Source organism: Geotrypetes seraphini, chromosome 11, assembly GCF_902459505.1.
Source record: "Geotrypetes seraphini chromosome 11, aGeoSer1.1, whole genome shotgun sequence".
NCBI lineage: Eukaryota > Metazoa > Chordata > Amphibia > Gymnophiona > Dermophiidae > Geotrypetes > Geotrypetes seraphini.
In genome coordinates this window covers 107,524,594-107,538,719 of record NC_047094.1, presented here as the reverse complement: position 1 = coordinate 107,538,719, position 14,126 = coordinate 107,524,594, and the positions used below count along the sequence as shown (strand labels likewise).

Genomic DNA, 14,126 nt, shown 5'->3' with positions numbered 1-14,126 from the left:
TCAGATTCAGTTGGGCGAGATGCTCGCATATGTCACACATCATAGCAAAATCACATAGCCAGGCGGGATCCGACAGTTCAGGCAAGGGCTTTCCTTTACTTTCCATGAAAAGAGCAATTTGTTCTCTGAGCTCAAAAAATCTTTTGAGGACTGCGCTCTTGCTCAGCCATCTTACTTCTGTGTGGCATGGCACGTCTCCATGCTCTGCACCCACCTCCTGTAAAAACTACTGGAACTGGCGATGATTCAGGCCACGTGCCCTTATAAAGTTAATAGTTTTAATGACTGTGGTCATTATGTCATTCATGTCCAGAACTTTTCCACACATAGCCTCTTGGTGGATAATGCAATGATAAGTAATCAAGGGTGTGTGGCAGTGACTTTTTTGCATTCTTTCCTTCATTAGTCCAACCAAGCCTTTCTTTTCTCCGCACATTGAAGGTGCGCCATCGGTAGTTAGCCCCACCAACTTTTCCCAGGGTAATTTAAAATTATTTATAGATTTCTCCACAGCCTCAAATATATCTCTACCAGTCGTCGTCCCATACATGGCAGCTACATCCAAAAGTTCCTCAGTGACAGAGAGGTCGGTCTTCGTAGCACGTATAAAGATGGACAGCTGCGCTGTATCAGTGTTGTCTGTGCTTTCATCGATAGCAAGTGAAAAAGCGAGATAACTGCATGCCTGTTCGGCCAGCTGTGATGATAGATTTCCTGAGAGTTCTTGAACTCTGTCTGCAATGGTGTTTCTTGACAAACTGACAGTTTGAAAACTCTGTATCTGGTCTGGGCATACTTTCTCACACACTTTTAGCATGCATTGCTTCAAAAAGGCACCCTCTGAAAAACACCTTGAAGTATGGGCAATTTCTTCAGCCACTATAAAGCTTGCTTTCACTGCAGCATCATTTGTCGCTGTAGCCTTTGTAAACATTTGCTGCTGTGATTGTAGTTTGCCTTTTAGTTCTTTAACAATTTTATGCTTTTCTTCCAAAGTATATTTGTCATACTTAACATTATGTTTGGTGTCAAAATGACGACGTATATTGTACTCTTTCATCACCGACACTGTCTCATAGCACAATATACACACTGGTTTGCCCTCACTAAGCACAAACATGTATTCATTTTCCCATTTGTCATTAAATTGTCTGCCTTCACCGTCAACTTTTCTTTTCCTGGACATTTTGGGATCAATATTGGCAGTAAAAGATGTAGTTTATTGGAAATCTGCGTTAGAATGAAAAAGTCAGCCTGGCTGGGTACAGATAGCAGATTCTGTTGCGATTTTTATGCCTACACTTTATGCCAGGAACTGGCAGCTTCTGCTGTGTATTTTTTTTACATAGTTCCCTCCCCCGATGTCCGATTCACCCCAAGCAGGACCGCTCGCATGCACCTGCACCCCCACCCCGAAGGACTCCCCGACTCCCAAAACGATCGGGGCAAGAGGGAGCTCAAGCCCTCTTGCCCCCCCGACTCCCCGACACGATCGGGGCAAAAAGGAGCCCAAGCCCTCTTGCCCCGCCGATTCCCCAACTCCCCGACAATACCGGGCCAGGAGGGAGCCCAAGTCCTCCTGGCCCTGGCGACCCCCCCCCCCCTGCTAGTTGTTCGGGCCAGGAGGGAGCCCAAACCCTCCTGACCACGGCGACCCCCTACCCCCACCCCGCACTACATTACGGGCAGGAGGGATCCCAGGCCCTCCTGCCCTCGACGCAAACCCCCCTCCCCCCATCGACCGCCCCCCCCAAGAACCTCCGACCCCCCTGGCCGACCCCCACCCCCCTTCCCCATACCTTTCTGTAGTTGGCCGGACAGACCGGAGCCAAACCCGCCTGTCCAGCAGGCAGCCAACGACGGAATGAGGCCGGATTGGCCCATCCGTCTCAAAGCTCCTCCTACTTGTGGGACCTAAGGCTCCCGGGTCTATTCTGATTGGCCCAGGCGCCTTAGGCCCCACCAGTAGGCGGAGCTTTGAGACGGATGGGCCAATCCGGCCTCATTCCGTCGTTGGCTGCCTGCCGGACAGGCGGGTTTGGCTCCCATCTGTCCAGCCAACTACAGAAAGGTACGGGGAAGGGGGGTGGGGGTGTCGTGGGGGTCGGCCAGGGGGGTCGCGGGTCGGCTGGGGGGGCGGTCGGAGGTTCTTAGGGGGGCGGTCGATGGGGGGAGATAGATAGCAAGTACGGCCGGCGAGATCACAAGCCTCCTATGTCACCGCGCGTCATTGTGATGGAACGCAGCGGCGTGCAGTGATGACAGCGCGGTGCGGGCCACATTGCAAAGCCTGGCGGGCCGGATTTGGTCCGCGGGCCTTGTGTTTGACACATGTGTGCTAGATAGACGTGTTTTGTCTGTTTTGCAGGTTTATAGCAGTACAACTCAGCCTACAGAACCAGTGGTGCTCCCACTTCTGCCAGCTATAAAAATCAGAGGTGTTAAAGTCCCTCCTCGAGGGCCGCAATCTAGTCGGGTTTTCAGGATTTTCCCAATGAATATGAATGAGATCTATTTGCATGCACTGCTTTCATTGTATGCTAATAGATCTCATGCTTATTCATTGGGGAAAAACTGAAAACCCGACTGGATTGCGGCCCTTGACACCTGTGGTTCATGTGGTCAGACTTGCAGTGGTATAGTGCAAGGCGAAATGCCAGCGAGGTTACCATCCCTGTTGGCTTGAGCAACATTGCAAGTGTTGGCCACAGAACTGAGGAGAGGAGGGGAATGAGAAAAGCAATGAGAAAAGCAATGAGAAAGGAAGAGCCCGATTCATTTCCAGCCACCATCGTGTATCCACTACCACCACACTCTCCAGCAGGGTCATCCTGAGACCTGTGTGGGTGGTGCAGACAATAATCATTGAGAAATTAGATTATTGTAATGGCCTTTATTTGGGGATTGCGTCAATACAAAGTAAGGCCCTACAGATGATCCAAAATGCTTAATCTGTGGTGTGAGAAAGTTCAATCATATAACACCATGGCTAAAAAAAACTTCATTGGCTACCTATAAGGTTTTGAATCATTTTCAAAACAATAGTTTCAGATGATTTATCAGGGTATTATTTGGTATCTGACACAGGCGATGACACTGTATCGACCGCTTAGAACCTTACGACTAACATTGATGGATTTTTTGATAAGGAGACCAGAATTGAATGCAATACTCCAGGTATTATAACTATCATGTGACCCACTGTGTACAAAGGTTGCCCATCCTTGCTCAAAAGCAATGGTTCTCAACCAGTGTGTCGGGACACACTGGTGTGTCACCCAAAATTTGACAAGACAGCACACTTGTACTTTCTTTAAAAACCCTGTCTGTGGCAGGTCGGAGAGAGTTGAGAACAAGGAAATCAGGTACCTGAAATCTCCATTAGCAATCCCTAGTTTATCGCCATCTCCTTTTGGGAATGTTGCTGTCCTCCGGCCCATCCCTCTCCTCTGCCCTGGCGTCATAAAGACACCAGTGCCTGCATTTCTCTTGCATCACTGTTAGCAACAATCTATGATAAAGTTTTGTCTTTCTTTAGCTGCAAATTGTAGCATTCAGTGTTATCATGCACATGAAAATTGCCCATAGAGTGTATGACAACAGAAGAAAGGTTGCGAACCACTGCAGCCTGATGCACTTGAGTCTTGGGAATAAGTCGGCTTGCAAAGTGGCTCATAACACCATTATTCCTATAAGGCAGGCATCAACAACCTGGAGTACCAGGATCCCGCGGGTAGCTGTATTAATGAGGATATCCTGGGTGCTTCCTCACAGCCTTTGTATTTGAGGGGGTAAACAGCCAGTTGGACAAAGGGGAACCTTTAGACATCATTTACCTTGACTTCCAAAAGGCCTTTGACAAGGTACCCCATGAGCGGCTGCTTAGGAAGCTGTGGAACCACGGGGTGGAAGGGGACGTATACAGATGGATCAAACACTGGTTGGCAGGCAGGAGACAGAGGGTTGGAGTGAAGGGTCACTACTCGGGCTGGAGGAAAGTCACGAGCGGAGTTCCGCAGGGGTCTGTACTTGGACCGCTGCTGTTCAATATATTTATAAATGACCTGGAAACGGGGACGAAATGTGAAGTTATAAAATTTGCGGACGACACTAAACTCTGTAGAAGGGTTAGAACTACGGAAGAGTGTGAGGATCTACAAAGGGACCTAAACAAACTGGAGGAGTGGGCGAATAAATGGCAGATGAAATTCAATGTAGGGAAATGCAAGGTCATGCATATAGGGAGAAAAAACCCGATGTTCAGCTACCAAATGGGGGGATTAGTATTAGAGGGAAGTAACCTTGAAAGAGATTTGGGTGTACTGGTGGATACAACAATGAAGTCAACGGCGCAATGCGCAGCAGCCGCGAAGAAGGCAAACAGAATGTTGGGTATTATTAAAAATGGTATTATGACCAGAACAAAAGAAGTCATCCTGCCGTTGTATCGGGCAATGGTGCGCCCGCACCTGGAGTACTGTGTTCAGTATTGGTCACCGTACCTCAAGAAGGATATGGCAATACTTGAGAGGGTCCAGAGGAGAGCGACACGAATGATTAAGGGCATGGAAAACCTTTCATACACTGAAAGACTGGAGAGGCTAGAGCTCTTCTCCTTGGAAAAGCGGAGACTCAGAGGAGACATGATAGAAACCTACAAGATCATGAAGGGCATAGAGAAAGTAGAGAGAGATAGATTCTTCAAAATTTCAAAACATAAAAGAACAAGAGGGCATTCGGAAAAATTGGTAGGGGATAGATTCAAAACAAATGCTAGGAAGTTTTTCTTTACTCAACGGGTGGTGGATACCTGGAATGCGCTTCCAGAGGACGTAATAGGGCAGAGTACGGTAATGGGGTTTAAGAAAGGATTGGACAATTTTCTGTTGAAAAAGGGGATAGAGGGGTATAGATAGAGGATTGCTGCACAGGTCCTGGACCTGTTGGGCCGCCGCGTGAGCGGACTGCTGGGCGCGATGGACCTCGGGTCTGACCCAGCAGAGGCATTGCTTATGTTCTTATGTTAACATTTGGTAAGTGCAAACCTTTATAAGTCACCCCCTTAATATGATTCCGTCAGCTTGGAGGTCAGGGGAAGTGCGATTTAGAAACCCCATGAGGGTCTGCAAATTCATCGGCAAAGGGAAACCCCTTGTAGAGATTTCCTTTGAAAATGTTGCTAGTTTTCGCAAAGCAGACCTGTTTGCATGCAGGCATTCTGCACCTGTCTGGAAGCACACAACGAATTTGCTCATGAAAGCACGCAGATACATTTCACAATGAAAGTACGCATACGTTCACTTCATGACCTGCTATACGGATCACAATACCCATAGGGCCTGATTCTATAAACGGCGCCTATATCGGCCGTCTGCCTATCATACTTAGGCACTGTTTACAGAATCGCGGCTAGAGGCACCTATGCAAAAACTTAAGGCCAGGCTTTTAAGGGTCTACATTTCAGGCGCCTAAGTTTTTGGAAAATTGCGCTCAGTGGTGCCTAAGTAACGCTCTGCCCATAGAAATGCCCACTTGGGCATTAGGTGTCGCTAAGCGCCATGCAATAGGCACCTATCATTTAAAGAATCAGATAGGCACCTGTCACCCAATTAAATTTTTTCCCCAATTATTGAGGCTGCTAAGGGCATTTTGCCAATTACCCCCCCCCCCCTTTTTACATAGCACGGTTTTTAGAGCCGGCTGCAGCGGTAACAGCTCCGACCCTTGTAGAATTCCTATGAGCATTGGAGCCGTTACCACCACGGCAGGCGCTAAAATCTACGCAATGATTTTGTAAAAGGGAGGGGGGGAGCAAGTTAGGTGCCTTAGAGGTGCGCAACTTTAGGCATCCTTTATAGAATAATAACAACTTTATTTTTGTATACCGCAGTACCACAACAGTTCAGAGCGGTTTACAGAGGAAGAGACTGTACACAGACAGCGATGTTACATACAAGACATTCAGATTAGCTTAGCAAGTCGAGAGCAGTCAGAAATATCTGGGGGCATATCAGAGATACAAGGCAGGGAGGGAGTCGGAGAAATTTATCAGAGATAGGTTTTAATTGATTTCCTGAAGGTTTGGTAGGAGGGTGCATTTGTAATGAGGGTGGTTAGACATTTATTCCTTTTGCCTGCTTGGAATGACAAGAGATCTATCAAGGAATCTCTTGTAGATACAGCCCTTTAAGGACGGGAAGGCAAACAGGTAGGCATTGCGTGTGCGGGTGGGGCCTGAAAATTCAAAATGGTGTGACAGGTAGATTGGGGATGAGCCTGTTAAGGTTTTGAAGCAGAGGCAAGCAAACTTGAAGATGATCCTTGCCTCCATCGGCAGTCAGTGCAGTTTTCTGTAATACGGGCTGACATGATCCGATTTTCTGAGACCGTAGACGAGGCGAACGGCAGCATTCTGTACGATTCTCAAGCGTATGATGGTTTTCTTAAAGGATCCCAAGTATATAATGTTGCAGTAATCTAAGATGCTTAAGATTAGTGATTGGACCAGCAGTCGAAAGGAGAGGAAGTCGAAGTAGTGTTTGATGGTGCGAAGTTTCCAGAGGGTACAAAAGCATTTTTTTAACCTGCGTATTAGTATGGTCTTCGAAAGTCAGGCATCGGTCCAGGATGACTCCAAAGATTTTGATAGTAGAGTTAATTGGGTAGAATCAGCCCCACAGTATGCTTTTACTTAAAGAAAGGAATGGTGGTACGCTATGGGCCTTATATTCAGCTTTTTATGGTCAAAAATTTTAAGGCACTTTTTAAGGCATTTTTAAGGTCCATAACTGACCACCATATGCAGAATTTGATCCAGATATTCAATGCTGGGCATAATCCAAGCACTAGCCCTGAATACTCAGGTCACTTCTGGCTGCCAGAAGTAACCTGGGTGCCACCTGTTCTTCAGATCAGTACTCAGATAAAGTCAGAACAGCCTAATTTTATGTGGGCACTGCCCCAGTAAGCAGACTGAAAAATCATCACCAACGGGGTAAATCCTGGCTATGCCCCAGCACCAACCAGATAGCGAAACGGCAGTCAGCCCAGATTTTCAGCAACACCGACCAGTAATATGGTGTTGAAAATCAGGGAATCACGTGACTGGCAGGATATAATTGGGTAGGAGTCTCTCCTACCCTGTTATCTCTCTCTGAATATCAGCCCCCATATTTCTGTGTTGGAAAACATGTTTTCCCCCTTTTATCACAACCTGGAAGTTAAAAAAATAAAAAATAAAAAAAATGAAATAACTTACCCTCACGATGATTCCCATCCGTTTACTTTCATAGGTGAAGGGGAATATTTGTAAGATGGTGAAGCTCAAGATCTGACCACTAGGTGTCCTCAGCTGCATGGAGGACTGATCTCTGCCAACAAGGGTTAAGCCTACACTTTCAGTCCACTGTACCAGGGCCACCTAAATACAAAGGTCACAGGTCAGATAGACTGCTGGGCTTTTAGGTTCACAGGTCATGCAAATGAACACTGGAGGGGGGAGGGCGAGTTGGTTATCTGAAGAACAAGCTACTTAGGCATTGAGGCGATTGTAAAATGCCTTCGTTTTTCTACCTTGGCCGTGTAATGTGAACATATGGCCTTTCAGTGCATTTCCTGAGGCCATTTTGGCTGTGAGCAATATTAATTACTGCAAACCAAGAAGAATAACCAATTTTCCCTTGCGCTTAACATGCACTATGACATTCTTTTAACAGCTAGATGAATAAAAAGGGGGAAAACCCCAACTAGAATAAATTACTTTTGTCAAAGCTGAAATACAGAGCATTTATGAACTATCCTGAATTACTTATGGAGCAGTAATGCAACAGAGTACCTCATGTTTATGGATTACAATCCATAGTATTACAATCACTTGCGTGTGGGTATGGGTCTCTTAAAAAAGGAAAAAAAAAAGATCATTAGCAGCTAGGGGGTACCAGATGTCCAGGAAAACATGGACATGTCCTCTTTTTAGAGGACTGTTTGGGTTTCTGGATGGACTTTCCAAAACCAAAAATTTATCCAGGTTTTAGAAAGCACTGAACTCCGGCCATGTCTGCAGGGCCTTCAACAAGCATGTACGAAAGACACCATACGCATCCGCGCATCTGGAAGCCCTCCATATGCGGCCTGGACGTCAGGGAAAAAAAACCCAGAGATGAGGTGGAATAAGGCAGGGTGGGGCTGGAGGTGGAATGGGGTGGGGCTGGAGGCAAACAGGGCGGAGCCAAGTGTCCGGATTTGTTCATTATTAAATATGGTAATCCTATTAGCAGCCTTTTCAAAAGTTATTACTGTGCAGCTTATGAAACCCAACAATATCTATAAAATAGGTTGTTTTAATTATTTTAGAAAGACACCCCCAAACTCTGTATAGATGACCCAAATTTAGGCATTCAATTTTAGGTATGGATCGCAGCTTAAGATTACTTTAGTAAAATCTGGACTCCTAGGCCTGCCCCTAGGCCCACCCAGTTCCACCCATCCCTTCCCTGTTACACCACAGCCCCGCCCCCTGCTCTTGTTGGGCAGGAGGGCATCCGCGGATGCGACACGATGACATTATACGCACGTGCCATCATCGAGTGGCATGCGCGAATGCCCTCCTGCTCAACGAAATTGAGGAAACTTTTCAAAACCCAGACAAAGTGCCGGGTTTTGAAAAGCCGTCCGGACCCCCGGCCAAGTCCTCGAAAAGGACATGTCTGGGGAAATCCGGACACCTGGTAACCCTATCGCAGATATGCATGCAAAGTAATTGGCTAAATTGGTGACAATCATTAATTGGCCCTAACAAGTGCTGGTATTAATCACTGGTTGCATACATCTACTCTGCACCCCGGGACTATAACACGTGCATCTAATTCATCTCATGTGTAACTCCAAGGGAGGGGCATTGGAGTTCATGAGTGTTCCCAGGATTTAGGTGCCCTTCCATTTCCATGCCTGACTGTTGATAGGGGCAAATATTTATCCCAGCCTTTGGCAGGTGTAAACACTGATGACTAAACTAAAGTGTGAAAATGGCTTAAACTAGTGTTCTATAAAGACAGTTCCACATAGAACTACCTTCATAGAATTTGCACTTAGGCCCAGATTCTATAAAAGGCACCTAGGGCAGGATTCACTGAAGTCCCGAAATCTATCCTATTCGTGTCCTATCTGTTTCCGAGTCATTGTAGCCGACCGATTCAGTAAAGCTTGTCCATGCAAATGATCCAATCGTAAACACACCGCTATTAGCATTGAAACATCGATCGACACGCGTGTGCACTGTATCCTTGTTGGTTTTGAAGCTCATAACGCATGCGCTAGCTCTTTCAGACTTCACTGCATAGAAATGAAGCGTGGTTTAATCGCGGTTTAATCTAGCTGGGGGAGGGATAGCTGGCCCTTAAAGAGTTATATTTGATTTAGGATTTTTTTTGTTGTTATTTGGCATCGATATTTGAAATGTACAATGCGCAAGGAGAGCATGGGGTTAATCCGTGATTTTCCCGCCATGCGCATTATAAATCTGAGATTCACTCCCGCGCGCTCGCTATGTGCATTCCAAAAAAATTTTTTAAAAATTTCTAAGGCTTATGTACATGAAAGTTTACATATATTTTTTTTTCCAATTGTTTGTTTATGACAAAAAACAGCACAGCAAAATTTTACATATATTTAAAAGTTTAGATAATATTTTGGATTTTTGGAGGAAAAGATATATATTTTTAATGGCGTTCTTAACATGCACGCGTCAGTTGCTAGGCAGAAATAGCTGGCGAGGATGTAAACGACTGGTCCTCAGCAGTCGTAACTTTTTGGACAGGAAAGGCCAGTCGGTTTGGACGAAATAGTTTCATGAATCGACGTGTTATGAAATTTACATGCCTTTTTACTCATTTGCATACGCAGATCGGATGGGTTCTGGAGGAAGGTTAGTGAATCGAGCCAGAGTCGGAAAGTGAGCGCAAACTGAGCAGTACACAGTCGGTTTGCTTAGTGAATCTAGCCCCTAATTAGGTGTCTAAACCGCCATGCCTAGCCGATCTAAGCGCCTAACTTAATTATTTGAAAAGCTTAATCGGCGCCAATAACAAGCAATTAGCACATCAAAATACACTTCTCCCTCCGGATTTGCGGGGGATAGGGGCAGAGCCGGACTGCGAATGGCAAAAAACCGCGAATATCCGGCTCTGACCCACCCCCGCCTCCCTCCCGCCTTCCCGGCCTTACCTGGTGGTCTAGCGGGCTTTTGGGGCAGGAGCGATCTTCCTACGCTCCTGCCCCGTGCAAATCGCCATTAGAAAATGGCTGCTGTGAGTTCCCTTAGTCTCTTGAGACTACGACGGGAACTCCCTACAGCTATTTCCTAATGGCAATGGAAATTCTGGTAACCCTAATGTTAAGCGCCTATTTTGGACATAAGCACCTGTACTTAAGTCATGAAAACCCTGGCATAAATAGGATACGCCTAAGTCCACTTTAGGTGCGATTCCATAAAAAGTGCCTAACTTAAGATCCACATGGTATGAATTTAGAGATTGAGTGGGCTTCTCTATTCTAGGCTGTTCGTGTGATGCTGATAAAGATGTATGTATTTGGAAATCTAGACTCGGGAGGGTCTAGTACACTGGGGCTGGGGGGCGGACCCTCTCTGGTCCAATCCCATAGAGAGGGCGGTCTCTTAGCATGTAATGTATATAAAGGGAGCCCTGAAGACGCGGCCGCCATCTTACAAACAAAGAATGATTAGAGTTGGATAGCGGCGGTGTTGGTAAGCAGAAGGATTTTTGTAGAGTAATGGTATATGGGAGGAATACTAACCTGATTAATATATTTATATTTAAATATATTTATTGATTTTCAAATCAAAACAACCAAGAATAACTTGTACAGAAAGCAAGATTAGTGATTCTACATAAAACAAGAAAATAATTCAGTTAACATTGGAATAATTTATAACTAATATGCTCAAGTCCTCAATTTATAGGATCCAAGATTTTCTTAGCGAGAAAAAAAGAAATAGAATTAAACAAAATGTACATTCTTATACATAGAAATAGCTATAAGGCTGATTCTGGGGATTAATCTATAATCTTAGGGCTTATGGTTTTCTGCCTCCAAACGGGAGAGCGCTAGAAAAGAAGTCAACTGACTAGGCTCAAAGAAAACATTTAACTGAGCGGTGAAGCACTATACACTTACAAGGATGTCGCAAGTAAAAAGTAACACCTAAAGATATAACACCTGGTTTCAACATAAGAAATTTGCGGTGACGCTTCTGGGTCTCCCGTGACAAATCAGGAAATATCTGTATTTTAAAGCATAATTTTAACAACTAAACTTTATCAACAGAAAGAGTTACTGTTATAATCAAGGTACTTGGTTCTGCTGTCTCTCTATCTGATTTCTCCAATAGCTCTATACATTCTTAATATATTTATTTTAGGGTAGACCCCTGAAGAAACTTTTGTGAAACATGTCGGGTCTTACCGCCAGTCTACCTTGAGAACTGAAAGTTCGCCATTACTAAGATAAGTAAATTTAAGCACAAAAATGGGAAGAATGGCATAATATTTAAATTGAATAGACCGGTGAGGAGTAGACCACTTGCATCTCCCCGTTAATACACTTTTGTGGGACGGAGGAGTGGTGGTTCTGAGGTCTATTAAATAGATTAGAAAATCACTGAAAGTACTTATTAAGGTGACATAAGACGTTTATTGAGCACCTTAGAAACCATTTATTTATATATTGAGCATTGATTGTTCTAAGGTAATATTCAAGCCAAACAGTTTCAGTCAGAACAGAGGTTTGAAAGAGCAACTTAAGATCCTCGGCACTATAGAATCAGGGTCTTAGCACAGATCATCCCACTGCCTAACTCTGATGACTCCGTAGAGAATTCCCCCCAATGCTTGCTCTGATATCCAACCAAAGGCATCAGTCACCTCTCACTTTAGCATTTTCCTATCAATGCTACAGGAAATGGAGCTGGAGCGCAGTGCAGAAGACCGAGGCTTACGCAGCTACAACTGGCCACTGCCCAAGGCACACAGGGCCGTTTAAGTTGCTTTTTAATAGCTCATTTTGGAAGAATTAGTGGGAAGCACCCAGCTGCCCAAAAATAACTCGTGGATAGACCAAGAGCTTACATAATTAAGTGATTTTTATGAAGGTCAAAGTTCCCAAATTCAGCATAAAAAATAAAACAATGGATTAATAATGTCGTATTTTACAATTTAAAATTATATAAGAAATATATTGCAGAGCAATCAACAGGGGTCTCCAACATTTCCACGAGAAAGCTCCGAGGACCACAAAAAGATTTCAGGCTTGCACATTTGACTTTTAAAATAAAAAAAAATAAAAATATGATTATTTGTTGCTTGGTGATTTCACGTTTCTAATCATCTTGTTCCTCCTTCATTTCCTGCCATCTTTCACATTATGCTTTCTTCAATTTGTCTTCCTTCTTCTCTGTCCAGTTTCTATCTCTTCCCTTCTTTGATCACCTCCCCTCGCCCTCTCTTCCCTTTCTCTCTATGGGCACTATCTCTTGCTTTTTGTCTCCCCTTCCTCTTCTTTCTCTCCTCCCCAACTGCACTTCTGCACCCCCCAGTCTACATCCTCAATTGTGGCACTCAAGCACCTCCTCCACTCACGGTTGGCATCCTCCCGCTCTGAGCTTCCACAGATCAAACCTTTGTGCAGGGTCCCAGGAAAGCAGCATGCATTCGGCATGGCAGAACTTTATTCCTATTCAGAGGGTCGGTCAGTGCAAGTTCAGAGTGGGAGGACGCTGATGGGGGATGGGGAAGATGCTTGAGGGCCGCAACAGAGGACCTCTGGGTCACATGGTGGAGACCTCTGCCCTAGGATATGCTCAGCTTTGACATTGGCACATTTCTCTACACCAGGGGTGCCCACACTTTATGGGCTTGCGAGCTACTTTTATAATGACCAAGTCAAAATGATCTACCAATAAAATTTAAAAAAAAACACAAAGCACACTGAAAGGCAGAGAAAATGTTAATTATTCATATTCCGGGGTTTTTCAAAGAGGTCACGGTAGATGACTCTATGCAATGTCACCTTGGTAACAAAATACAAAAATAGACAAATACACCCCCACCCTTTTTACTAAACCACAATAGTAGGTTTAGCACAGGGAGTTACGCTGAATGCCTCGCGCTGCTCTCAATGCTCATAGGCTCCCTGCGGTAAAAAACGATATTGCGGTTTTGTAAAAGGGAGCCATAGTGCAAAATATAGACAGCGGATATAAATTCTCAAAACAGACACATTTTGATCACTAAGTTGAAAATAAAATCATTTTTCCTACCTTTACTGTTTGGTGATTTCATGATTCTCTGGTTGCACTTTCTTCTTCTGACTGTGCATCCAATCTTTCTTCCTTTCTTTCAGCCTCCTGTATGTTTCCTCTCCTCCAGACCTCATTCTCTCCCCCAACTTTTTCTTTCTGTCTCCCTGTTCCCCCTTCTTTCTGTCTCCCTGTCTGCCCCCTTTTTCTTTCTCCATGCCCTCCCCCAAGCCACTCGGTTTGCTGCCACTGCCATCGGGGAACAGCCCCCAAGCCACCGCTGTCCCAAGCTTTCCCTGCAGAAGCGTCGCGCTGACCAGCATTCCGCTCCCTGACGTCAATTCTGACGTAGGAGAGGAAGTTCCGGGCCAACAAGGCATTTCTCCTCATTCCATCCAGCTCAGCCCCATCTCTCCTTGATCCAGCATTTCCCTTCTGTGTCTGTCAGAATTACCATTCCACCTATTTTCCAGCATCACCCTTCTTTGTGTCCATCTCACCTTTATCCCTATCTCACCACTTTTTCAGAATCTTCATTTGTCTCTGTCCTTGTCTTTACCCCATGTTCACCATTTGCCCTTTCAATGTCTTTATCTCCCCCCCACACACACTTTTTCAGCATTACTTCTATGTCTCTATTTCACCTCCTCTTCATGTCCCTTCTGTATCTCTATCCTTATTCAGTAGGTCCTGCTTACTCTTTCTCTTCTTTGTGTCACTATCTCCATTTTCAGCTTTCCCCCCTTTTCCTTTGTTAATGCACCCTGTAGCCAGAATCTTTCCACCCTCCCTCCACTCCGGCCTAGCCCAGTAT

At 45.1% G+C, this 14,126-nt stretch overlaps 1 protein-coding gene across 3 annotated transcripts in view; it reads right to left on the bottom strand.

Moving 5' to 3' along the window:
• The window catches only part of ATP9A (ATPase phospholipid transporting 9A (putative)), a 175,085-nt gene that overhangs the window by 60,195 nt on the left and 100,764 nt on the right, over positions 1–14,126 (bottom strand). For all 3 annotated transcript variants that reach the window (XM_033914695.1, XM_033914696.1, XM_033914694.1), the window contains exon 15: positions 7,259–7,420. In XM_033914695.1, the coding sequence (XP_033770586.1) occupies positions 7,259–7,420 (162 nt within the window). The remainder of the gene's footprint in view (positions 1–7,258; positions 7,421–14,126) is intronic.